The 27,786-nt window shown below is 36.2% G+C and overlaps 1 protein-coding gene across 1 annotated transcript in view; it reads right to left on the reverse strand.

Annotated features, from left to right (window-relative positions):
* The window catches only part of RDX (radixin), a 152,276-nt gene that overhangs the window by 13,076 nt on the left and 111,414 nt on the right, over nt 1-27,786 (reverse strand). The window contains exons 15-16 of the mRNA XM_037841375.1: nt 9,759-9,852; nt 5,813-7,279 (exon numbers count right to left, since the gene is read on the reverse strand). Coding sequence (XP_037697303.1) covers nt 9,786-9,852 — 67 coding nt within the window. The 3' untranslated portion in view covers nt 5,813-7,279; nt 9,759-9,785. The remainder of the gene's footprint in view (nt 1-5,812; nt 7,280-9,758; nt 9,853-27,786) is intronic.

Below are 27,786 nucleotides of genomic sequence, written 5' to 3' on the forward strand. Positions count from 1 at the left end.
ACCATCTCACACCAATTAGAATGGCTGCCATTAAACAAACAGGAAACTACAAATGCTGGAGAGGATGTGGAGGAATTGGAACTCTTATTCATTGTTGGTGGGACTGTATAATGGTACAGCCACTCTGGAAGACGGTCTGGTGGTTCCTTAGAAAACTAGATATAGAGTTATCCTTTGATCCAGCAATTTCTCTTCTTGGTATACACCCGAAAGATCTGAAAGCAGTGACACGAACAGATATTTGCACACCAGTGTTCATAGCAGTATTATTCATAATTGCCAAGAGATGGAAACAATCTAAATGCCCTTCAACAGATGTGTGGATAAATAAAATGTCGTATATACACATAATAGACTACTATGCAGCAGTAAGAAGGAACGAGGTCGTGAAACATAAGAGAACATGGATGAGCCCTGAAGACATAATGCTGAGTGAAATAAGCCAGGCACAAAAGAGAGTGATTGTATGTTACTGCTCGTGAAGTCTGTGAAAAATGTAAAATAAATGTTTTATATTATAGAATGTAGGGGACCTAGTGATAGAAATAGTGATGGGGGAATGATAATCTAATAAGAACAGATGAGTTATGGAGGGTAAAGTTAATGTTATGGGAATGCTCAGGAATGACTATGGTTTGTTAATTTCTGGGGGGCGGTATCGTAGGAACAAGTTTGCAGAAATTAGCTATTTTAGGTTATTTGTTTTTCTTATTCCTTTGGTTATGATTTGTTAATTTTCTTGGGGTGTGATAGGAACATGTTGGAGGCAATATAGTTATTTTAGGTTGTTTTTTCTTATTCCTTTGTTTTGGTTTTGTTTGAAATGTTTTATTGTTTGTTTTTTTAATTTTTTGATAAAGTTAAAAAAACAACGAATGAGTGTTAAAAAAAAGTAAATGAACAATGGGGGAGGGGAATGGAATGTTTTGGATGTTCTTTTTTTGGAGTAATGAAAATGTTCAAAGATTGTGATGAATGCACAACTATATGATGACACTATGAAAAACTGATTGTACACTTTGAAATACTGTATGTTATGTGAATATATCTCAATAAAATTGCATTTAAATAAAAAAAAATAAGGCCGAGTTTAAAATGTTCGCAGAAAAACAGAAGCTGAAAGAGTTTGTTGACAAGAGACCTGCCCTACAATACTAAAAGGAGATCTGCAGGCTGAAAAGAAAAGACAGGAGAGAAGCTTGGAGGAGATTGTAGAAATGAAGATTATCAGTAAGGGTAACTAAAAGAATAAACAGAAAGACCAAAATAAATGACATATAAAAGCCAAAGGATAAAATGGTTGAAGTAACTACTACCTTAACAGTGTTAACATTGAATGTTAATGGATTAAACTCTACAATTAAAAAACACATATTAACAGAATGGGTTAAAAAATATGATCCATCTATATGCTGTCTACAACAGACTCATTTTAGACCCAAAGATACAAATAGGTTGAAAGTGAAAGTATGGAAAAAGATATTCCATGCAAACAGTAACCAAAAAGAACTGGAATAGCTATACTAATATGGAACAAAATAGATGTTAAATGCCAAAATGTTATGAGACAAAGAAGGACATTATATATTAAAGAAGAGTCAATTCACCAAGAATAAATAACAATCAGAAATACTTATGCACTTAACCAGGTTCCCCAAAATACATGAGGCAAACACTGGCAAAACTGAAAGAAGAAATAGACGCCTCTACCATAATAGCTGGAGACTTCAACACACCCACCACTCTCGTCAACAGGTAAAACACCTAGACAGAGGATCGATAAGGAAATGGAGAACTTGAATAATATAATAAATGACTAGACCTACCTAACAAGTATTTACAGAACATTATACCCCAAAACCAGCAAGAAATACATTCTTCTCAAGTGCCCATAGATCATTCTCCAGGATAGACTACATGTTAGACCACAAAACAAATCTTCAATAAATTAAAAGAGACTGAAATTATACAAAGCACCTTCTCTGACCCTAACAGAATGAAGCTGGAAATAAATAACAACTGGAGAACTGGAAATTTCACAATTTTATGGAGGTTAAATAGCACACTCTTAAGCAATCAGTGGGTCAAGGAAGAAATTGCAAAGGAAACCCTGAGACAAATGACAACAAGAATAAGCATATAAAAACTTATGGGATGCAGCAAAGGCTGTGCTGAGAAGGAAATTTATAGCCCTAAACACCTACATTAAAAAGGAAGAAAGAGCTAAAATCAAAGACCTAATCAAACACCTGGAAAAACTAGAGACAGAATAGCCAATAATCCCAAAGTGAGCAGAAGGAAAGAAATAACAAAGATTAGAGTGGAAATAAATGAAATTGAGAACAAGAACAAAAAAAAAAAACCAGAGAAAATCAATAAAACCAAAAGTTGGTTCTTTGAGAAGATGAATCAAATTGACAAGACAAACCATTAACTAGTCTGACAGAGACAAAAAGAAAAGATGCAAATAAAATCAGAAATGAGAGAGGGAACATTATCACTGACCCATGGAAATTAAAATGATCATTAACAGGATACAATGAACAACTGTATATTAACAAATTAGACAACTTATATGAAATGGACAATTTCCTAGGAACACACAGACAACCTTCTCTGACTTGAGAAGAAATAGAATACCTTGGCAAAACAATCACAAGTAGAAAGACTGAATCCAGCATCAAATACCTCCCAATAAAGATAAGCCCAAGACGAAATGGCTTTACAGGTGAATTCTACCAATCATTCCAAGAATTAATACCAATACTGCTCAACTTCTTCCCAAAAATTGAAGCGAAGGGAACACTACCTAACTCTCACTCCATTGGACCAACATCACCCTAATACCAAAGCCAGATAAAGATACTACAAGAAAAGAAAATTATAGACCAATTTCTCTAATGAATTTACATGCAAAAATCCTCAACAAATACATGCACATAAAGTTCAACAACACATTAAAAGAACTGTACATAAACAAGTGGGTTTTATTCCAGATATGCATGGGTGGTTAACACAAATCAATTAATGTAATACACATTAACAAATCAAGGGAGGGGGGGACCACATGATCATATTGATTGACTCAGAAAAGGCATCTGACAAAATCCAGCATCCTTTATTGATAAAAACACTTCAAAAGATAGGAATCGCAGGGAACTTCATCAAGATATAAAGGGCATATACGAAAAATCCACAGCTAACATCATACTCAATGGTGAGAGACTGACAGCTTTCCCTCTAAGATCTGGAACAAGACAAGGATGCCTACTGTCACTACTATTCACCATTGTGCTAGAAGTTCTAGCTAGAGCAACTAGGCAAGAAAAAGAAATAAAAGGCATCCAAATAGGAAAGGAAGAAGTAAAACTTCACTATTTGCAGATGACATGATCCTATATTTAGAAAGTCCAGAAAAGTCTATAACAAAGCTACTAGAGCTAATAAACAAGTTCAGCAAAATGATGGGATACAAGATTAACATGCAAAAATTGGTAGTGTTTCTAGACACTAGTAATGAGCAATCTCAGGAGAAAATCAAGGAAAAAAATCCATTTACAATAGCAACTAAAAGAACCAAATATCCAGGAATAAATTTAACTAAGGATGTAACAGATCAGTATTCAGAAAACTCCAAACACTGCTAAAAGAAATCAAAGAAGACCTAAATCAGTGGAAGGATAGTCTGTGTTCATGGATTAGAAGATTAAATACAGCTAAGATGCCAGTTATACCCAAATTGATTTACAGATTAAACGTAATCCCAATCTAAATTACAATGGCTTAAGTGAACCCGAGTAGCCAAAAACATCTTGAAAAAGATGAATGAAGTTGGAGGACTCATGCTGCCTGACTTTAAAGCATGTTAAAAAGGTACAGTGGTCAAAACAGCATGGTACTGGCAGAAAGACAAGACATATAGTTCAATGGACACAAACAGGCTTGCACATTTATGGTCAATTAATTTTCGACATGGCTGCCAAGTCCACTCAGTTGTGACAGAACAGTCTCTTCAACAGTACTGGGAGAACAGGATATCCATATCCAAAAGAAAGAAAGAGGACCCCTGTTTCACACCTTATACAAAAATTAACTCAAAATGGATCACAGACTTAAATATAAGAACCAACACCATAAAACTAGAAGAAAATGCAGGAAAGCATCTTCATGATCTTGTGGCAGGCAATGGGTTTTTAGATTTGACTACCAAAGCACATGCATGAAAGAATAGATAAATGGGACTGTCTCAAAATTAAATACTTTTGTGCATCAAAGGACCTTGTCAAAAAGGTAAAAAGGTAGCCTACTCAATGGGAGAAATATTTGAAATCCACATATCTGATAAGGGTTTAATATTCAGAATATATAAAGAAATCCTACAACTCAACAATAAAAAGGCAACCCAATTTTTAAAAATGGGCAAGACTTGAATAGACATTTTTCCAAAGAGGAAATACAAATGGCTAAAAAGCATATGAAAAGATGCTCAATATCACTAGCTATCAGGGAAATGCAAATTAAAACCATACCTACTAGAATAGCCATTAGCAAACAAACAGAAAACTATAATTGTTGGAGAGAATGTGGAGAAATAGGAACACATTCCCTGCTGATGAGAATGTAGAATGGTACAGCTGCTGTGGAAGGCAGTTTGGCAGTTCCTCAGGAAGCAAAGTACAGAACTGCCATATGACCTGGCTATCCCGCTACTGGGCATAAACTCAAAAGAATTGAAAGCAGGGACCCAAACAGACATTTGCACACTACTGTTCATAGAGGCATTATTCACAATCGCCCAATGATGGAAACAACCCAAGTTCCATCAACTGATGAACAGATAAACAAAATGCAGTATATACATACAACAGAATATTATTCAGCAGTAAGAAGGAATGAAGTCCCAGTGCATGAGATAACATGGATGAACCTTGAGGACATTATGTTAAGTGAAATAAGTCAGACACAAAAGGACAAACATTGTGTCATCTTACTAATATGAATGAATTACAATAATTAAACTCAGTTAAAATCTAGAATATAGGAGACAGAATGAGGGTCGAGAATGGGCAGACGCTTGATGTGTGCAGAATTTTTATTCAGGTTGAATATAAATGTTTGGAAATGGATAGATGTGATGGTTGCACATAATGTGAGTATAATTAACAGCACTAAATTATGCGTGTGAATGTGCTTGAAAGGGGAAGTAAAGGGTCGTGTATGTCACTGGAAGGAAAACTAGAGGATAACACTAGTTATCTAGTTACTGTATAACACAGTGAACACTGCTGTGGACAATGACTGTGGTTAATAGTACAAATATAAGAACATTCTTTCATGAACTAGAACAAATGTACGTCACTATTACAAGGAGTTAATTATAGAGTGGTATGTGGGGAAAAATGCAACCTAGGGCAAACTATGAACTATTGTTAACAGCAATATTTTAATATACTTTCATCAACTCTAACAAATGTACCACATCAATGCTAAGGGTCAATAATAAGATGGGGGGAGTAAAGGGTGTGAGATGCTTTGGGGTTTTCTTTTTGAATAATGAAAATGGTCTAATATAGATTGTTGATGAACGCACTACTCCGAGATTATACTGTGAGCCACTGATTGTATACCTCGGATGGAGTGTGTGGTATATGAATATATGTCAATAAAACTGCTTTAAAAAGAATAAAGCATTCCAGGTGCTTCCACAGTTCCTGGTGAAATCATTTCCATTAAATTGGCAGACCTTTGGTGGTGGTTTCTGTCTTTCAATCTTGATGAATCCATCTAATACACACTCTGGATTAGTGCTTACCTCTTCATGTTAAACCAGACTGCCAGCATCCATCTCAAAACTCCATCAGTTAGAGTGTGTGTGTGCGTGTGTCTCAAAAGGTAGTCTTTCAAGTGCTGCAAACCCCTGCCAGCCGATGTTCCAACTTCTGGCCCCTTTTGCCTTCTCAGATTTTATGACAAAGTGGTTTTATACCAACTTCTACTTACAATCAAGGAGAGGCCTGAAAAAAAAAGCAGTTGATAAGAAACCACAACAAGCTATGTAGGTATCTTTTAAGTTACAAAAATGACTGATAACCAGTGATTTCAAATAAGTTGAGAGAGAGCAGTTTGGAAATAAATATTCCTTGATATGAGTCAAACAGCATAGACAAGTAGAAAGGTCGTTTGCTTATGTGTCCCCTATAGGAGGAGACTGTCTCTAGAACAACTAGACCAACTTAGTACCCTTGAAAAACATGTAATAGATGGAAAATTCAGTATTACATTGGCATATTTTGTGTGTTTTTTTATGAGAAACTTTAAGGGGTACCTTTGTGTCGGAAAGTACCTGTCACACGTCACGTTCTTGAAGGCTGTAAGAGTGACTATTCAAATAGCTGACTCATGTCACAAACTGTCACCCAATCCTCTAAGCTTTAGTCCTGGGACATTTGAGCCATCTCAGAGTGCCAAGAATACTACCACCTCCTGAATTGATAATGCTGCTTTGCTTCCCAGCTCTGCCACTGTACTCCTCACCCTTCTATCTCCAAACACTGGTCAATTCCAAACTAACACTTTGTGAAATCAGAGATTAGAACCTGAGATGGGCCAACAAACCCTACTAGTCAGTAGGGCAATTACCTAAAAATTTGATATTCACTGCCTGCCACCAGGGAGAATCACATGGAAAGTAATGCCCAGGCTGGTGTTATAACATGTTTATTGCTACATTGATATACAATTATACAAACAGCCCAACAAGAAAGGGACTATTCAGATTCCACAGATGTGCACAGGTGGACAGAGCTGTACACACTGAATTTGCTCTCAGTTCAAAGCCAGATTAAGTCACATTTTTTTTAAAAAGTGAAAAATTCTTGGAAATTCTCCCCATGTATCCCTCCTTACAAGATACCCATGCAGGGAAACAGTGGATTCTCAGGAACTGATGCCTTCAGGCATTTGGGGGATGGTGCCTCAAGGACGGGATGCAGTATTGGCTGGGGACTGCATGGTGCAATACAGAATTCCCAAGTCCTGGTCCATATTCCTAAGATCTGTCCCTAGAAAAGGAATCAAGGGGGGATTGGAGAGAGACAGAACAGCAAGAAAGGGAAAACCAACAGTAAATTGAGAAGTGGAAAGAACCATCAGCAAGAGCCCTGGTTGACAGAATATTCCATCCAGTTCCAGCTGAGATTCTGGACTTTGGGGGAAATATACATTCAGAACTTCAGTATTTCCTTATTCTAAAGCTTGCAATATGTCAGAAGCCAGGGACCTGCAGGAAGAGACAAAAGTGAACAGGAAAGTTAGCCAAGAAAAAAGAAAGCTAACCTTAAATATTATCGTAATGGGGTAGAAAAAGGCATAACCCTGAATATCTTTTCACATTTCTTAGGTTAGCATGTAGTTGTGATTGAGATTATTCTTGAATTATGAAGGGGGATGGAATGCTGCTGAGGAAATGCAATCCTAGACAGACTGTACCAAAAAAAAAAAAAAAAAAAAGAAGAAGGAAGAAAGAAAGAAAAAGCAAGTGAGTGATTTCACAAACTCTACACTCTGACCTCAACCCAGCTAGACTTCTTTTGGTCTCAAAGAGTCTAACAGAATATATCTTGCAACGTTCAGACCCAGAATTATGACGCAGATGTCAGATCATGACATAAACACACTCCCTTTCCTATCAGTCATAGAAACTTTTGCAACATGAATCACTAGAGAAACAGTTGAGCAACCTAGGGGCTTTGGCACCCAAGGGATGAGTTCACCTTACATCTGCTCCATCCTACCCACTTCAGGCCACTTCCCTAACCTGGGGACCAAGGGGGAAAGGTGGAAGAGTTTCAGATCTGCTCTAACAGCCTCATCTAAAATTGGCCTAAAGCCTCAGAGACAGAACAGGCCTGTGGGTGAGTATCCGGACTGCACTCGGGGCCTTTAGATACAGACTGCTGCCCCAGGCCTGCGAGGGGCTCCCATCCCCAAAGAAATCAATGAGCTTGATCTTGTGCATGGCTATAGAGGTCACATCTAACTCCTCATCACCATAGTCTCATAGGTCCCCCTGGCCACAAGGAAACCAGGAAGAGACTGCTGATGGAGAAGCCATAGGACAGTGGAAGGAGGACTGGGAAACCACTCAGATGTCCCTGTCTTATTTCTTGGGTCAGTAACACTATAATCAATTATGGAGGGGCCCAGCAGTTCTTCCAATGCTGCCAACTGTGAAATCTCAAGCTGAGGGATGTGGCGACTGCCAATACCCTTGATCCCTTAATAAACTTATCTCTAGATAATTAAACGTCTCTTTCTGTCATTTGATCTTGACTTTTCTGGTGAGTCATGCAGAACCTTTTTCCTACGTCTGACGACAATAGCACAGAGGTCAAAATGACTCAAAGTATTCACTCTAAAAAGCTAAAACCATTAACAAATGAAAGTCTATGAGGAAAAATTGCAAAACGTCAGGCAACTGTTAATTTTGGAATTTTATCATTTAGTAGACAAAATGGAAATTACATAAATTACATAAATGAATTCCTGTGCTGGACAAAAATGGTTTAAAGGTAAATAGCTAAGATAAGTGCTATTTGTGGCAATATAGAGAACATTATGTTTTAGCCCAGGATTTTAGCCCAAATACCAGGAACAGACTAACCAGATACCAGGAATTCACAGTCAGCTACACCCTTTTCAAAATGAGTGACAGCAAATGATGATGAATATGTCAAAGGCCCTTCAATTGGATTCTGAAACAGTGAAAAAATTTTGGTGGTATTCATGGAATAGAGTTTTTTTTAACATGCTCATTTCAGAGCAATTGAAACTTCAAGGCCTAAGCAACAAATCATTTCTAAAAATTCTCCACCTGAAGTTAACACATGACCATTTTTTGATGTCACATGACAAAGTCTAAAAATTAATGTTGCTATAATAGATATTTATTCCACATACTAAAGTCTTACCTCAAATGTATTCATATATAGCTAGAATTGGGTTCATAGAACTTTGGGAGGTTTAATCAGCAAGTTGGATGAACCCAAATATACATTCAAGATCTACAAGGTAAACTGTGTTGCTGTGATTTTATTTAGAAATGGGATGGGTCCAAACAGTCTCTGCCAAAGAAATTAAGGAAGTTAAAAACAACATGTTATCATGGTAATTATGCTGCTCAATTATTTTACAATATTACCACATTGATGTCAATACATAATACCAAATTAACCTGGTTTATGAACCACTTCTGGAATTCTTCTACTCAGTTTGTATCTGTGGCATTTCATTTAAAGTATATCTGAATTTTAAAAAAAAAAAAAGGAAATAAACCTCCCAGCAGATCACAAGTATCACATTTGTGAGCTTGCACTCTAACACTTCTATTCTCACTCAACAAATGATGATTCTTGTTGAGAACATTCTAAAGTGGCATGGCCATTAAACTCACCAAGATTGCAGGTAGAATCATTTTAATAAACTCTAAGTGATCTCAAAACTATTAAATTGGAGGAAGACGTTCTTGATTGGTGAAGAGCCTAAGACAGAAATGCAAACAATTGAGAAAAAACCTGGAGGGGGTTGGAACTGGATGGTATAATGACAGGGGTTGTTCTTGGTCAGCTCTTGTGACTCAGAATTCTTTAAACGAGATTGAGGGCCCCAGGCTGTGGCTCAACAGACTGAGGGTGTATGTGGTCCTGTCGGCATCCTGGCAGGGTGGGCTGGCCCTGGCCACAGTTGCCAACTGTACTTACCTAGTGAGGGAGGGAGCCTTCTTCCTGTCACATTTGCTTTATACTGCTTTGGCAAGAGCGCATCTGGAACAGCGCATACAGTTTGGGTCCCCACCTTTCAAAAGAGACATCAAGAGGTTAGATAGCATTTAACAGGACACGGAAGGAAGACAAATGGGAAGGTAGGCCTGCCTGCCTGCAGCTCAGAATGCATGGAACACCTTTGTCACCTGGGTTAGGTAGGGCCTGCTGGGTCACCAAATTTTCAAAGTATTCTCTTAATCTTCTTAATCTTTAACGTCTAACTTTTCTTTCAGTCCACCTTTGAAACTTCACCATTAGAATGTAGAAATAAGAATCACTTGAAATTTCCCATTTAAATAGATGCTAGAGTTCTAGTATTTGCTGCAACTCTACCAAACTAATCAGTTTCACAAGAATAATGAGTCTCAAAGCCAGGAGCATCAGAGTTTTGTCAGAATAATGCTGAAGACAGATTTCATATTTTACTGGAGGTTCTCTCTTAATCTAGACACATTTAGCATCTGGCACAAACCAGATTCACAGACCCAAAACACTTTGTGGCACTTACTTTGACATCAATATTTCTATCTTTGAACAAGCAAATTCTCAGTACGCTATTACCTGTCTACTAAAAAACGGGTGGATTAAGACAACCGAACAATGAAAACCACCTCCCCTGCAGCCCTGCTGGCATTGCAGTGGTTAAAGGGATCAATTTCAGCCCTACTTTCTCTGGTCCATCTGTACTTCAGCTGTCTCACCTGCGATTTTCACATGTTTAGAAATAACAAAAACAAAGTCAGGATTAAGTCAACAGGAAATTGCTGAAGCTCAGCCATGTGTCAGTTTTCTGACTGAAGAGAATACTGCCCATGGTATTTGCTATACTAGTGGGTTGCTCAATTAGAAATACAGTTACTGGCAGTCTCTGTCTTATAAACAAGTTATGAACCAAAAGGGCATCTATAGTGGCTGTTTCCCATGGAAACCATGTTGTGGATGGTGGTTCAATTTCCAGGCAATTTAACCCATAATGAAAACCCGAGTTTTTGCAGTAAAATATAGAAGAAACCCTAAATTTGGCAAAGGTAGTAATAAAGGAACACAAACAATGAAAATTGCTAACAGTTTAAAAGTTTTTCTCTAATACTTCAGTTTGATGTTAAACTGGGCAGAATTAATCAGAAGATGATTAAGTAGTACTTGAAATTTAAGAAAATTTTAAAGGGAATTTTAAGCACTTTCAAGGACTTTGAAGATTAGAAGACATGGCACTTTGATGTATCAAAGTTAATTTCAAAATGTATAGCTGTATTTTTTTTTTTAGTCACCAGCACTTCTCACCATGGTTAACCAAGATTTATAGATTAATACCTATGAAGGAACAAAGGCAAAGAGAAATAGAGAAGGAAGGAAAAGAATGTTTTTCAGGAGTGTATTGAGAAAATCTGAAAGAGCAAGAGAAAGAAGTAGGGGGGAATAAGGTGGATATATGTAAAGTACAATAAAGAAAAGAGAATTAAATAAAGGTTTAGTGATAGAGGAAATTACATGTATACATTTTCCTTAAAGGGAAAGAAAGGAAGTAGAGACATCAAATCAAAAATTTCCAAGGTTTGCCACCAGGTGGTGCCATGAGATTAGATTACCTTGGTTGACATCAGAAGCAACGATTGAAGAGGTAGGGGGATACATACAAAACATACTGTAGGATATTCATAATACAGGTGACTCAGGATTTCTGGAACACCAAGCCATAGGTTAGGACATACATCAATCAAATTATTCCAGGAATGCAAACTTGGTTTAACAATAGAAAACCTATTTCTCTAATTCAGTTTGTTATTTTTTCAAAAAGCACGTACAGTTATCTCAAGATAGACAAAAAATGCATTTGATAAATTTTAAACCCTCTCTTTATTAAAAAAGAAACTTCTAGAAAACTATACATAAATATAAAAGGGAGTTTCATTAATCTGATAAAGGGCATGTACCAAAAACCTGCAATAAATATATTTAGTAATAAAACGTTAGATGCATTCCCCTTAAAAACAGAAACGAGGCAAGAAAACTGTTCTCTATCACTACTTATACTCAAAATTGTACTGGAAGTTCCAGCCAGACCAACTCAGTAAGATTAAAAAAAAAAAAAAGTAAAAGTTACATGGATTGGGAAGAAAGACTGGAAACTGTCATTATTTGCAGATGATGATTATCTATGTAGAAAGCCCAAAAGACTGCAAATTATTGGAGAGAATAAGAATATAGCAAGGTTCTTGAATATAAGATCTACAAAGAAAAATCAGTTTCATTTCTATACACCAGCCACATAGTTTTCAAATGTAACTCCTACAAAGATAGAAGAAAAAGTGTTTAATAATAAATGTAACCAAAGAAATACACAATCTTAATGGAAAAAATTTAAACTTTACTAAAAGGCATTAAGGAAGACTTCAATAAATGGAAAGACAGAACATATTCATGATCAGGAATACTTAATATTGAACAGATGCAATTTCTTCCCAAATTAGTCTAGTAATACATTTCCAGTCAAAAGCCCCCAAATTGTTTCTCCCCCTCATGCAAGTGAAACTAATTCTAAAATTTATGTAGAAGAACAAAAAGCAAAAACTAGCCAGGACTTTATTGTAAGAAAAAGGTGGAGAAGCTTTCAATGAAAGTGCTACCAGATTATCAAGACTCATTTTAAAGCTTAAGCTATAGTAATTAAGACAGAATGGTATTGGCACAGGGATAGACTCACTGAGGAGAGGAACAGAATAGAGTATACACATGCATAGTTTGTATATGAAACAGGTGGCATTGTAGATCTGTGGGGAATGAACTGTTCAAGTATTAAGACAACTAGTTAACCAAATGAAGAAAAATAAAATTGTATCCCTACTTCATACCATAGACAAAAGTTGTTTCTAGCTGGACTGAAGACAAATGTAAAAATAACCAAACTTTTAGAAGAAAAATTAAGAAATAAAAATTTTAGGAGAAAATACAGAATACCTTCATGACTTAAATGAAGAAAGACTTTCTTAAAAAGAAACACAAAAAAATCAGAAAGGAAAAAAGATTTACAAATCAAGCAATAAATTATAAACTTTTATCCATTAAAAAATTATAAAAATATGGAAGGACAAGTTGACACTACATTGAAGAACTTCAGTAGTTGTAAAATATTTAAATGTCAACTCATAGGAACCAGAATATAAATAAACTATCTGAATCAAGTAGATCAAGATAAGCATGTTAATAGTAAACAGGCTAAAAAAAGAAAAACCCAGTTATTTCAAAGAAGAGACTTGAAAGGCCCTAAATATAAGAAAAATTTTCAGCCACATTAGTAACCAAGAAAATGCAAATTAAAAGCACAAGATACTATTTAAAAACTACCAAATTGGCAAAAATTTTAAAAGTCTGATGACATCAAGTATGAAGATATGAATAACAGGAAGTCGTAAACCTACTGAGAGGAAATATATTGGCTCAATTACTTTGGAATACAATTTGATGGTTACATAGTAAAGGTGAAGATGCCCATATACCTATAAACTCAACAATCCCCCTCCATAAGTCTCTGCCTTAGAGATACTATTGCCATATTTGCTAGGAAATATTTACAGGAATACTAATGGCTATATTGTTTCTAAATTTTAAAACAAAATAGTGGAAATGATCCAAATGTCCATTAACAGGGAGTGGATAAATTGCAGTGCATTCAGAAAATGGATACACTCACAGCAGTGAAAATGAACCACAGCTATTATACTCATCAAAATGGATGTGTGTGTGTGTAAAGAAACCATTAATATAATAAAGTTCGTATACATGCAAAACTGACCATTATATTGCTTATGGATACAAACACAGTAAAGTCAAAGAAGAGGATGACATGATAGAGGAGGAATATGGAATGCCAAAGTTACTGAAAATGTACTATTTTAAAAACTGATACATGAGTATCAAATTAATACAGATTGTGTATTCATTTATTTGTATTTCTTCTGGGCACGTTTCCTTCCCTAACACTGTTGTAGAACAATATCTAGTTTTTAATTGTTTAAAAAACAACCGGAAAAGAAGGGAAAGTTAAAAAAAAAAAAAAAAAAAACAACCGGAAAGTGATGGAGGAAAGATAGTACAATAGATGGGGAAGGTATAAATTTGGTTCCAGTTATCTTTGGTCTTTGAACCATTACAATTTCAGAGATCCCAAAGCAGTCACTGATGTAGAAGAGTCAACAGTTACTCTAAAGACCCTGAGAAAAAGAAGCAATTGTGTCATTTCCAGTGTTGGGCAGCCACAGCTCTTCAGATCAGTGGTTCTCAAAGTGTGAGCCCCGAACTGCCACATCAGCCTCAGCCTCACCCGTTAGAAATGCGAATTCTTGGACCCCAAGCCAGAGCTAACAAACCAGAAAGGGAGGGGACTGGGCAATCTGTGATTCTGATGCATTCTACTTTGAAAGCCACCGCTGGAAGTTCTTCAAATGCCTAAGGCAACCTCTTCATTACAACAAAATAAGACCCCTGCCTACAATCACATCAAAATTCTAGACAGGTGAGAAAGCCACGCCAGTGGTGCTTGGGAGAATGTGGCTGTTCAATCCTTTAATTCAGGGCAGCAAACTACGGCCTGTGGACCAAATCCAGCTTGCCAACTGCTTTTTGTATAGTCTGTGATCTCATAATATGCATTTTTAATGGTTGTGGAAAAAAAGTCAAAAATATCTTATGACACATGAAAATTGTATGAAATTCACATTTCAATGTCCATAAATAAAGATGTCTTGGAACTCAGCCTCAATCATTCATTTACACGTTGTCTTGGGCTGCTTTTGCACAACAGCAGAGTTGAATTGCTGTGACAGAGACTATTTGGCTCACAAAGCCTAAGATATTTAATATTTCTAATATTTTAGAATCTAATAAGCAAAACACAGGTAATTATAGTGGTTTTTACCCTTTAAAATGCAATTTCAATTTTCACTTTAATTCCATGGGCAAAAATCTAATAGTTTAAAGAATAATAAGGAAAGTACAGGTTTATTTTTATCTACAGATAAATCAAATAACCCACATAGAGCATCTGGAAAATGTTATTCATTATGTTACTTTCTGTCTCTTTTCAAATATTCTAAGTGACAAAGAACTGACTGGTGAATTTTAATGAAAAACTATCATATTCAGTTCTGAAAACTAATTTAACATTCTCCTCCTACAGACATTTACTCTGGTGGTTAATTTAGCCTACAAGCCTGTCTCAAACACTGCACGGTGTCTTCTCTCTCAGGGCCCCCCTTCTTCCTTGGCTCTCCTCCCCATTTTTGCTGAAATCCACCAGGCAATAACTTTCTTCCCTCTAATCCTCAGGCTCTTGAATTTGTTCCAGCCTGGGCTCAGTTCACATCACTGAAGTTCATTAAGTATTTTACTTAACCCCTACCAAAAGAGGCTGTTTCTCTCTATATCCATCTCTTCTTCTCAAATTTCATTTTCCTCTAAATTACTAAGATCTCTTAAGCACAGATCTTCTTTTGGTTTCAAGGACTTTAATGTTCCATTTTTAAAAAGGATGCTTTTTTCACCCACCTACCCCCCCCAAGAGTAAATCATATTTCATACAGCTGAATGACCCTGGTCTTTGTTTGATGGAGTTTGATCTTCAGATAACGTCTACTCTTCATTCAACTTAAATTTAATATTTAAAATATTCTTCTTTGGCCTCTAAATTAAAGTATACATTCACTTCGAGTTATGCAGACAAGAAAATCCTTCAAAGAGCACTGCTATGTAACCTGGGAAGGTAGTGTTGTGTAGTTGAAAGAATATGGGCTTCCAATTTAAAGAAATCCAAAATTCACATGCAGACTCCACCACTAAGGTCACCTTGGGATGGGTTACTGAGCATGTTTTCTCAGCTGCAAAACGGAAATTATTCCCCTGCCTTCCTTCAAGGATGTCTGCAGCCCTATGACATCTTTGTGTGGATTAGGAAATGGTGCCCTCCCTCCAGGTAGTTGCAACCTGTGTAGCCCCAGGGTAGACAGCTTGCTGAGAGGAGTACAAACTCAATTTCAACCCTCTGTCTATTGTCATGTCTGCTTTCCATTCCTCAATCTCTAATTAATGAGTTTATCGTTTTCTGTCTTCATTCTGGCAGCCATGTTTTTGCCCTTCAGGGTCAAACTACTCAGGGGACACTTGGCCTATCCCCTCCAGGCTTGTTACCATGGCTTAGAAAGCCCCCTGTGGGTCTGCTTGACTCCTGAGAACTTTCCAGCTTCATCTCACATACCACTCTCCTCTGGTGCACTCCGCTCTGGACCTACTGCCCTCCTTCCTTTCCGTTTCTTGAACAAGTAGACCCCTTCCTGCCTCAAAGCCTTTGCATCTGCTGTTCTCTCTACCTGGAATGCCTTAAAGCAAAGATTATAAATTGGTGTCCAGTGGGCCACTTCTGGTCAGCAGATAAATTTTGTTTGGCTTTTAAAACATTTTCTAAAATTTACAAAATAGGCGACATGTAAGATTCAGGAGATTTCAATAAAATTACATTTCAACTTAAATTTAATATCTAAAGCAGTATTCTTTCAATGCTTTTAAGAGTTGTTTCTGGCTTATCTTGGAAAATCAGAAGGTCTAGCAACACTAGGCCTGCTGTGTCTGAGCCTAGCACACTCATTTGGTCCCTTGAGCATTTGCATTTACCATCCTGATTTAAATAAAGAGGAGGAGCTAGCCTTCTGTTCCTTTAGGTGGCAACTTACACAGAGACTTCCTGATCTTCCTATCCCCGATTATCATCCCATATTTTCCCAAGCTCAGTCCCTTGTTTCTTTCATAATATTAGGCTGATAGGAAATTGCTGCAGTTACAGGTTAGAGATAGTTGAATACTGGAAATTTCATGTTACTCAACCAAATACTACAATTTGCAGCATTTGGATTATCCTTCTAACTTGTGTTTTATGTCTTTCGTATGGAAATAAGTCCACTGGGGCAAGGACCTAGTCCTGTTCACTACTATATTCTCAACGCCTAGTACAGTGCCTAGCAGGTAGTAACTAGGCACTAAAATATCCAGATGACTAATTGGAAGGATTCCTCCCACCAAAAGTCCCCTAGCAGCTCCAGAACAAACACAAAATCCATCTTAACCTCTCCTGATGCCTCTGGAGTAGCCTGAGATATAAGTGGACTTTCCTAACCCAAAGTTCCGCCAGTCCTATTTACGACTTAGCTCTATCCGCCCCGCCCCCCCAGCTCTGGAACTGACCTGAGTCCCTGCCTCTCCAGCCTCTGCTCATACAGCTGATGCCCCAGTCCTGGACCCCTGGGCAAACCAGCACTGAGACCACCACAGAACATCCACTGAAGCGTTCCCCAGCTCTAAAGGGAAACTAGAGGGAAAATGGTACTTTTCCTGAGAAAACTGTTGACAACCGCAATAATCTCTATAGCTTTGGAAATAATATCAAGAGGTTGGCTGCTCCTCTATCTCCAAAGAATCTCTTGTTTACCTGTCTCACTGCCACATAATTATTTTTTAACTCTTTTGTTTCCCTCTCTAGTTTATGGATGATGATTTACGTTATCTTTGAATCCTGGGGACCTAACTCAAGTACTTAATGTTTAATAAATAAATGAATTAAGTTATATTAATGAATTAAATCATTGAAGTGCCTCATGGAACATCCCTAAAAAGTCAGTAAGGGAATACATTTTCACTTTACAAAGCATGATCTCATGGCCTTGAGGAAGAATGGGAGATGGTGGGGTTTATGCCAAAGAGTGTCAGCTTCAGATATCTGGAGTTGACAGAGGACACTGGCAGAAAAAGCAGTTTCCTGTTCTTTGGTAACGTAAGAATTATCAATGGGTTTGGGGAAAACGCTTTCCAGAAAATATTCTACAGGTAACTAAGGAAAAGTATTTTCATTCCAAAGAAATTGCTCTTTTCAATGCCTTCTGTTTGCTAACAGTGCACATTTAATTAACATTTTAAATAACTTTACAGACATTTCTTTTCCATGTGACACTGCTGGTCACACATGCTATCCAACTCTGGCCTGAGTGTCCACGGCAGTTCTCTTTCCTCGTTGTGTGTCCTGAAGATACTCCTCTTCCTTTACCACCACCTAACTTTGGTGCTCAACAAGGTTTCGTACTAAACCACTGTTTCTCTCTTTACACTTTCTCCTTGGGAAATTTCATCTGACATTACAAACTCAAATTGTCCAAGAAGAAACATAGACACACCCAAACTGGCTTCCCCTTACGATTTTCCAGTATTTTATGGCACCACCTTCTGAATCTCAAACTTCACACTTTTGCAATACAAACACCAGTAGTTCCAGCGTACTCTGCGTCTTTTTGTGCCTAGATGCATTTGCCTGTATAGTTCCTTCTATCTGGATAGGTTTCCTATCTTTGCCCACCCAGTTAAGACTCACTCATCCTTAAAGACTTGGCTTAGGGATCAACTCCAAGAAACCTTCCCTGCAAACCCACAGCAAAACTGAGTGCCTTCCTTCTGTGCTCCCAGAATTCATCGACCCCATTCACTAATACCGAACACCTGTGGTGTGCTGGGCACTGAGTACAAATCAGTGTTCAGAGCAGTAAAATTCCTGCCTTCATGGAGCTTATATTTAGTGGGAGGAGACATAATAAACAATATAAATAGGTAAAATATAGTATGTAAGATGGTGATACATGCTTTAAAGAAAAATAAGAGAAATGGATAGGGAATACTGGTGAAGGTGCAATTTGAAATAAGATAGTTAGATAAGGAAAGGCTTCACTGAGATAACATTTAAGCAAAAACCTGAAGGTGGTAAGGGAGTGAATCACGAAAATATATGGGGAAAAAAAAACATTCTAGGCTAAGGAAACAGGAGTAGGCCTGGTAGGTTTAAAGATTAACAAGTGTGACTGCACTTTAGTAAGAGAAGGGGAAAGCAGCAGAGGAGGTCCCAGAGCTACAGGGAACTAGACTCAATGGCTGTGACTGACCATTGAGAAAGATATGGTTTTTACTCTGAGATGGAAAACTACTGGAGGATTTTGAGAAGTGACATGATCTGACTTACCTTTTTAAAGTATCTCTCAGGTTGCTGTCTTAAGAACAGACTGTAAAATAGCAAGAGGAATCAAGAACACCAATTGGAAGATTCTTGTAATAATCCAAGCAATCCTGGTGTGCGGACAAGGGTGACAGCTGTAGAGGATTATGAAGTGATCATATTCTGGATATATAATTTGAATGTTGAGCCAAGAGATTCATAGTTGGATTGGATGTGGGTTATGTGAAAAAAAGAAAAGTCAAGGATACAGTCAAGCCTTGGGCCTGATCATGTGGAAGAATGGAGTTGCCATTCATTAACTGAAAGAGGAAGACTGAGGCAGGAGCAAGTTTGAGGGGAGAGAGGTCTTGAGTTTGGTTTTGACATAAAATGGAGATGCTTCTTAGATATCAAAGTGCAACGTCATGTAGACAGTAGATATATATATGTCTGAAATTCAGGGGAGAGGTTTTGACTGGAGATTTGAGAGTTTTCAAAATACAGATGGGATTTAAAGCAGTGACACTAAATAAGATCACTAAAGGAGCAAGTGTGGATACGGCAGGCTTGAGAGCCTTGGGACACTCCAATATTAAGAGGTTGCAGAGGGAACCTCAATTATTCATAACACACAAACACACATCGATTATTTATTTTTTCTTACTGGGAGTAAACTGTAAACTGTTACTGCTCAGGACAGACCATGTCTTGTTTGTTTCTACGTACTCAGCAAGGGCCTGGTACACACTCAGTAAACAAGCTGAGCAATACCTTCTAAGAAAAATCACAAGTAAAATCCTTAAAAGGCAAACAGAAGACATTAAAAATGGAATCCAAAGGACTTGAGTACATATACCAATACCCACAGCAGTGACAGATTAAAATATTATGAAAACTAAAATAGAAGTTACTATTTAACAACACCTTCAATATGCCAGACTATAAACAAAGTATTCCATGCATACTCACAAGAGCAATAATGTTACAACAGATGTGGAAACATAGGCTCAAAATGGCTGAGTGGCTTCTCAAGGTCACACACAGCTAGAAAAGGGCAGAGGCAGGATTCAAAACCAGATCTGGGACTCCAAAACCCATGCAATTACCTCTACATTGTGCTGCTTCACATGTATCCCAAAGACTGAATGCCAATCAGACTGGCTATGAATCTAATGTGCTCTGAACTGACAGAACCTGGATTTAAACATCTGTACAGAACATTTGCTAAAGCAGAAGTTGGATCTGACAAAGGATCCCGGCACCCATAGATTGCGGAGAACCATGGGCTACCAGGTATGAACTTTTGACTATTGTCAGTTTCTTAGCATGCCCAGAATAACTATGCAGAGGCAGGGATCAGAACTCAACAGCACTGAGTAGCTGAAAGAGCGAATGAAAAGATATGACCATTATAGACTAAGGAGCTGATCCCTTCTAAGTCTCTCTGAAACACAGGCTTAGAATTTAGTGTGAATCCCAAGAGGAGAGCAGGAGAGGAGGAGAAGGCAAACCACTAAGACTACTGTTCCTTCTATCCGATTAACATGAAATATTAGCACTTTTGAAACAAATCTAGGCTGTATTCCCAAAATTACTTCTGCCCCCACCCCCAAATCTTTTAAGAACAAGACCAATGCATTCATAGGTACAAGAGTAATATTTGATTTAAAAATCTAAGCTCTTGCAATCAAACACCATTTTCTTGACTTTGGAAAGATCACATTAATAATACTTTGAATTAAAAGAAAAATATGTATATATTCTAACTTTAGTTTCAGTAAAGATAAACATTACTTGAAAGATGCTATGTTCAAAAAATACTAAGTTAATACTATGTCCTTAAAAGAAAAAACCTGTAGAATCAAATTCCTTTGAAATACAGTTGCTGCTTTTGGGTATCTTACTAAAGCATCTTATATTATTTAAGTGATTTGCAATCATCTGACCCTGTCATTTGCTATTTTAACCAAAGTATGCAAATAAAAATATAAGAACTGTAGAACTGGTGACCAAAGGAAATTAAAAATTAAAAATTTACCAGAGTACATTTTGAAAATCCTACTATTGATCTACTTATATTAAAAAATAACATTTTCTTTTTAGTTAGAAAAATTGTGAGAAGCTTTAATTATTAGCAGATCTTTGTCACTTGGGCCCTGAAAAGTGAAGCTTTTAGCTGTATCACCATTTAAGTAAAAATGATATACAGAAATCCAATTTATGAATAGTAGTGTCTACTTTTTTTATAAAGGACATTCAAAAGCACATACTACTACTTAAATGAAAACAAAAAAGTAAAAGAATATACCTACATCATTTAAGCATATTTTCCTAAATTTTAGGAATAACTGACCTCAACTGACTTCATCCACTTGACTGTAAGACAATTTCTTAAAGAGAACAAAAACAAGCAGCATTGTACAAGAATATTCATGAATGTTGTTTATAATAGCAAAAAAAAGTCATAAAACATATTCATTAAAAGTTATGGCGTATCCTTACTATTAAATACTGTAGTATTATCACTCCTGATATGAAATGATTTCCAAAACACACTATTCAGTGAAAGAAGCAAAGTACAAAATACTGTCTATAGAATGTTATAAACTTATGCAGACACCCAAAAAGTATATAATATAGGAATGCTTGCATGTGCATAGCTAATCTCCAGAAGGATGCATAGGATGAAAACAATAATTCCCTTGGAAAGAGCTGGATGACTAGAGGACAGAGAAAGAAGGAAGATTTACTTTTTTTGGTATTCCCTTACTGCATTTATTCAACTTTCATATTCACATATGTATTAACTTATTTTTAAAAGTTTTAATGATTTATCCATGTTTTTAAAAATGAGACTTTAGCCATAAAGTTGCTAAGTATGACCTAAGCCATCTTAATATTTGATAACTTCCACACATAATATAATACTGGAAGCCAACAGAAAATATATTTTTCCTGAAAAAATTATAATTTAATGTTTTCTAGGTGTTTTTTTCCCAACATTATTTTCTTTTAAAATTAAGAGGAAAAAAAGATTTGGTAAGTCAAAAGGAAATTTGACTCCTTAATTATCTTCATGCTTTAAAGATCTCCCAAAAAAGCCCACCACCACACACAAAATTTGAATATCCCAGTTTTCTGATGCTAGGCTATGGTACAAGCTATTGCTTACATAAACTTTCAAAAATCAACACAGACAACCAGTGCTTGAGAAAAAATTCTACCTGTATTGCCTGGGATAACAGATATCCTGATAAAGCAGAAAAATAATTTGTAGTCAGAAATGGGAAACTCAATGGCAAGTTAGATAAATAAGTGGCTAACAAAAAGGTTGGAAGAAAACTTTAACATTAAATTACATTTCAATATGTGCTGTTGTAATATACATTATAAACAAGAAAGTGACTTTATTCAATAGACTATTATAAGGAAACCAAATATATTTATGATATTTGATATTAAAGAATATTCAATTCCTAGGGGCAGAGAACCAAGTTCACAAACCTAAATTATTATCTAGTCTGCCTACTGATGAGTTTGTAACTTTTAATGTCCCCCAGCTGCTATAATTTTCAAATGAAGAAAACATTTCCCAGCCTTATTAGTCAAATTAATATGATGCTTTTTGTTTGCTAACGATCATCTACTAAGTGATCTCTCATTTCTCTATATCCAGCACATTTATCTCTAGTTTTCTTCCGATACTTACCACTTTCTATACCTTATTTGTGCCCAAGTCTCAACTCCCTGACTTAACTAGAATTTCCTTGACTTACTCAAAGTGTCTCACCTATCTCCCATAACCCTAAGTACATACAAACATAAATTGCAATTGCTCTGTAAATCACTGAAAGAATGAATGGCCCTATGAATGCATATGTATGCATGTTATTAGTCTTATTATTTTATGAAAAGGGGAATAGAAGCAATGCTTCTTGGCCTATTTCTGTACTCATTTTGTAATACTATGAAACTGAAAGCCTTTTAAATTTCTAATGTCTAAGACTAAAGCACAATGGCTCAAAAACAAGAAGCGGCAGAGAACATTTTCTTACCTGTATAGTTCCCATCCAGTAATCGTACTTGCTTCCCGTCTTGCTAATGCCTTAGAACATTCTAAAAAATTTTAAACCAATACCTCCTCTAAAGATGCAAAGTTACTTTTCCAACTGATAAATTTTCTATACATTTTTATGTAAAGCCTTTGATACAGTCAATATCCCCTGAATTCATTATGCATATTCTTAAAACATAAGCTGTCACCAAAATGCAAATATGGCCTGGTACATTCAATTATACCCAGAGACTTAGGTTCTGGGTTTCTAATTCCAGATATTATGCTGTCTTGTACTCTGGGCTTATATAAAATGGAAGAATTCTCGCATGTTATCTTAAGAATGCATATAAATTACTAAAAGGCAGTGATTTTACCAGCTGAAAAAAACTTTTTGCATATTTATGATCAATTATGTTAAAACTATGTGAATATTTATTGGAAAAAAATAATAGTTTAACCAACCCAAATGTTCTAAGACCTAAAATGAACTATCCTCAAATATGACATTTGCAAATATTAATGAAATAATTAAAAAGAAATTAAGTAGATGAATTATGATTCCTTTCACGCACATTGAAAGGTTTTATCTTTTGGCACAAAGTGCTCTTAAAATACACAAGTTAAACAGTTGTAAAATTCTACGTTTAATCTATAAACCAACAGTAAATCATTATATTTCAAGTTAGTGGGGAAAAAATCATCAGCTTGTAACTTAGATTACCAAGATTCTTTCTACCTCTAAGTAAACAGCTTTATGGCCTAAAAATTGACAACTAGATTGGATTAGAAATTGCCTGGGGAAAACAAACAAAACTGTGAAGAAAAAAATCTGAGATATCATTTGGACCTAAGCAGATGCATCATCCAATCATACCTGTAGCAAAAGCTAAGGTGATATAGTACAAAACTGCCACAGTCAGTGTGTGTGCATGCCCTGAGATAACCTTCATGGAGTTGTGCTTTGGTGAATATAATAACCCCTTCAAAATAATTTAAAAGAAGTATTTTTCTAACCCCTAGAAGACTGTTTTAAAAAATCCTTTAAATTTCCTGCAGTAACTACATTTTAGAATCATCTGAAAGCAAAAAGCTGACTAATAGAACTGTCGTTGTAAGCACCACTATGAGGTAATAGTTTTCCAACTATAAACAAGTGTTAATAATTCAAAGTACACAGATATTAAACTTGGTTAGGCATATTTTGAGAAGATAGCACAGTGGAGTAAAAGCTTCCATATCTGATTCCAAGGAAATGTTTTGAAACAATCTGATTCAGAATTATGAAAGTAGTTATAAAAGCTAAAGTATAAGAGAGTGTAAGACTGTTACTAGAACCCAGAACATAATCCAGTTGTTTTTATTTTTAATTTTTAGTTATTTTCTTGTGCCCTTGAAGATCCCAAAAGGTTACAAAGAACAGAAATGGAGGTATTAAAGTGTCCCAAAAAGAGGTCATTAAGAAAATAAGAAAAAAACATTGCTACATATGGCAAATATGAGAGCAAATTACATCTACATATTTCTTTTAAATTCTCAGGAGGTAATAATACATTCCCATGGCTCCTGCTTTTCTTCAGACTAACGACATTATATGTAGTTTTTCAAATAGCTTCCTTTATCCTCCGCACTTTCTAGTGTATCTTAGATAGAAGCACAAATTTTCTTTTTCAAGCAAGGTTTAGTTATTGTTCCTTTTGTAACTGCCCATTCCCAAAGCCAGAGGATGCTTTCAAATCAAACTAAACCACCTCAGCACAGGATTTGAGGCCCCATGAACACATGGCTCAACCCACTCTATCAGTGCACAGTGACTCACATTTTCTATTCCAGTCAAAACAGTCTACTTTTCATCTCTCTGGACTCTTAACTACGGTGTTATAATAGTAATACCTTCTTCATCAAAACTATTTTTCTTTTTTGAAGACCGTGAAGGTATAAACTGAAAACTCCTGACCCCATTCAACTAACTCATCAATAGTTAATATAGACATTATCAATTACTATACTTGGTTTGTCAGTCTTCCTAAAAAGTTAAAAAAAAAAGTATAAAATTAGGGACTTTATCTTTTAGAACATCTTTAAATGCTGACCAGTGTTTAAAATTTGGCCTATCAAATGAAAATTAATTTCCCAGAGAACAAACATACTTGAGAAACCTATATGAGTGCTCTTACTTCCAGTCACTAATTTTCCTACTGTTGATCTTTCTTATGTTGTAGTAGCCTCTCTGATCACACAATTGTATAGTTTAGTCACAATAACTAAAATGTAAAAGTAAACAATTATATAAATGGAATGATGGCATGTAGTACTGGAATACTAAACTTGAATTTTGTAGATTTTTCAATATAAACGAAAATGTAGCTCCACATTTAAACGTTTTCTCTTATTAAAGATAGCCAAGCTTTGGTTTACTAATCCGTTCAGTAAATTAATGCTAATGGCATCAATTCCTTCTATTTTACTTTCAAACTTTAGCTTTTAAAAAGACTAACATATGGTGTGCTTGAATTTTGTACACTTTTCAGTGTAAACAAAAGATAAAGGAAAAAGGAGGCCTTATGAGTCTAAGACCTACATGCATTTCCAGGTCTAAAACAAGATAAACATCTTATTGAAGTTGAAAAAAAAGTATTATCATGGCATATATTGAAATGGTACAAAAAGAATTTCATATAATAAATCTAGGTTTTATCAAAAGCATCTTTCTAAGTGTAGTTACATAAATGATCTCAGAAATTCTGATCCCATATACTACTAAGAGGGATACTTGGCTATACTGTCTTAGTAAAAATAAAAAGCTAAAACCAGTAGTACCACTAATTACTTTTTTTTTTTTTTAAACATCATTTTATTGAGATATATTCACATACCACGCAGTCATACAAAACAAATTGTACTTTCGATTGTTTACAGTACCATTACATAGTTGTACATTCATCACCTAAATCAATCCCTGACACCTTCATTAGCACACACACAAAAATAACAAGAATAATAATTAGAGTGAAAAAGAGCAATTGAAGTAAAAAAGAACACTGGGTACCTTTGTCTGTTTGTTTCCTTCTCTTACTTTTCTACACATCCATCCATAAACTAGACAAAGTGGAGTTTGGTCCTTATGGCATTCCCAATCCCACTGTCACCCCTCATAAGCTACATTTTTATACAACTGTCTTTGAGATTCATGGGTTCTGGGTTGTAGTTTAATAGTTTCAGGTATCCACCACCAGCTACCCCAATTCTTTAGAACCTAAAAAAGGTTGTCTAAAGTGTGCGTAAGAGTGCCCACCAGAGTGATCTCTCGGCTCGTTTTGGAATCTCTCTGCCACTGAAGCTTATTTCATTTCCTTTCACATCCCCCTTTTGGTCAAGAAGATGTTCTCCATCCCACGATGCCGGGTCTACATTCCTCCCCGGGAGTCATATTCCACGTTGCCAGGGAGATTCACTTCCCTGGGTGTCTGATCCCACGTAGGGGGGAGGGCAGTGATTTCACCTTTCAAGTTGGCTTAGCCAGAGAGAGAGGGCCACATCTGAGCAACAAAGAGGCATTCAGGAGGAGACTCTTAGGCACAAATACAGGGAGGCCTAGCCTCTCCTTTGCAGCAACCGTCTTCCCAAGGGTAAAACTTATGGTAGAGGGCTCAACCCATCAAACCACCAGTCCCCTATGTCTGTGGTCATGTTAGCAACCATGGAGGTGGGGTAGGCGAATACCCCTGCATTCTCCACAGGCTCCTCAAGGGGGCACTACATCTTTTTTTTTTTTTTCCTTGTTTGTCTTTTTTCTTTTTTTTTTTTTTTAACTTTCCCTTCTTTTTTAAATCAACTGTATGAAAAAAAAAATTAAAAAGAAAACAAACATACAATAAAAGAACATTTCAAAGAGACCATAACAAGGGAGTAAGAAAAAGACAACTAACCTAAGATAACTGCTTAACTTCCAACATGTTCCTACTTTACCCCAAGAAAGTTACCTAATATAGCAACATTTCAGTGAACTTGTTCCTACTACATCCATCAGAAATTAACAGACCATAGTCATTTCTGGGCATCCCCAGAACGTTAAATAGCTTATCTGTTCTTCTTGGATTATTGTTCCCCCTTCCTTAATTGCTCTCTACTGCTAGTTCCCCTACATTCTACATTATAAACCATTTGTTTTACATTTTTCAAAGTTCACATTAGTGGTAGCATATAATATTTCTCTTTTTGTGCCTGGCTTGTTTCGCTCAGCATTATGTCTTCAAGGTTCATCCATGTTGTCATATGTTTCACGAGATCGTTCCTTCTTACTGCCGCTTAGTGCCCCTTAGCACTGCTTTTGCTGCATCCCATAGGTTTTGGTATGTTGTGTTCTCATTTTCATTCGTCTCTATATATTTAGCAATTTCTCTTGCTGTTTCTTCTTTAACCCACTGATTGTTTAGGAGTGTGTTGTTTAACCTCCAGGTATTTGTGAATTTTCTAAGTCTCTGATGGTTATTGACTTGTAATTGTATTCCATTGTGGTCAGAGAATGTGCTTTGAATAATTTCAATCTTTTTAAATTTATTGAGGCTTGTTTTATGTCCCAGCATATGATCTATTCTGGAGAAAGTTCCATGAGCACTAGAAAAGTATGTGTATCCTGGTGATTTGGGATGTAATGTCCTGTATATGTCTGTTAAATCTAATTCATTTATCAGATTGTTTAGGTTTTCAGTTTCCTTATTGGTCTTCTGTCTGGTTGATCTATCTATAGGAGAGAGTGATGTGTTGAAGTCTCCCACAATTATTGTGGAAACATCAATTGCTTCCTTTAGTTTTGCCAGTGTTTCTCTCATGTATTTTGTGGCACCTTGATTGGGTGCATAGACATTTACGATTGTTATTTCTTCTTGCTG

This window comes from Choloepus didactylus, chromosome 6 (assembly GCF_015220235.1).
Source record: "Choloepus didactylus isolate mChoDid1 chromosome 6, mChoDid1.pri, whole genome shotgun sequence".
NCBI classification, from domain to species: Eukaryota; Metazoa; Chordata; class Mammalia; order Pilosa; family Megalonychidae; genus Choloepus; species Choloepus didactylus.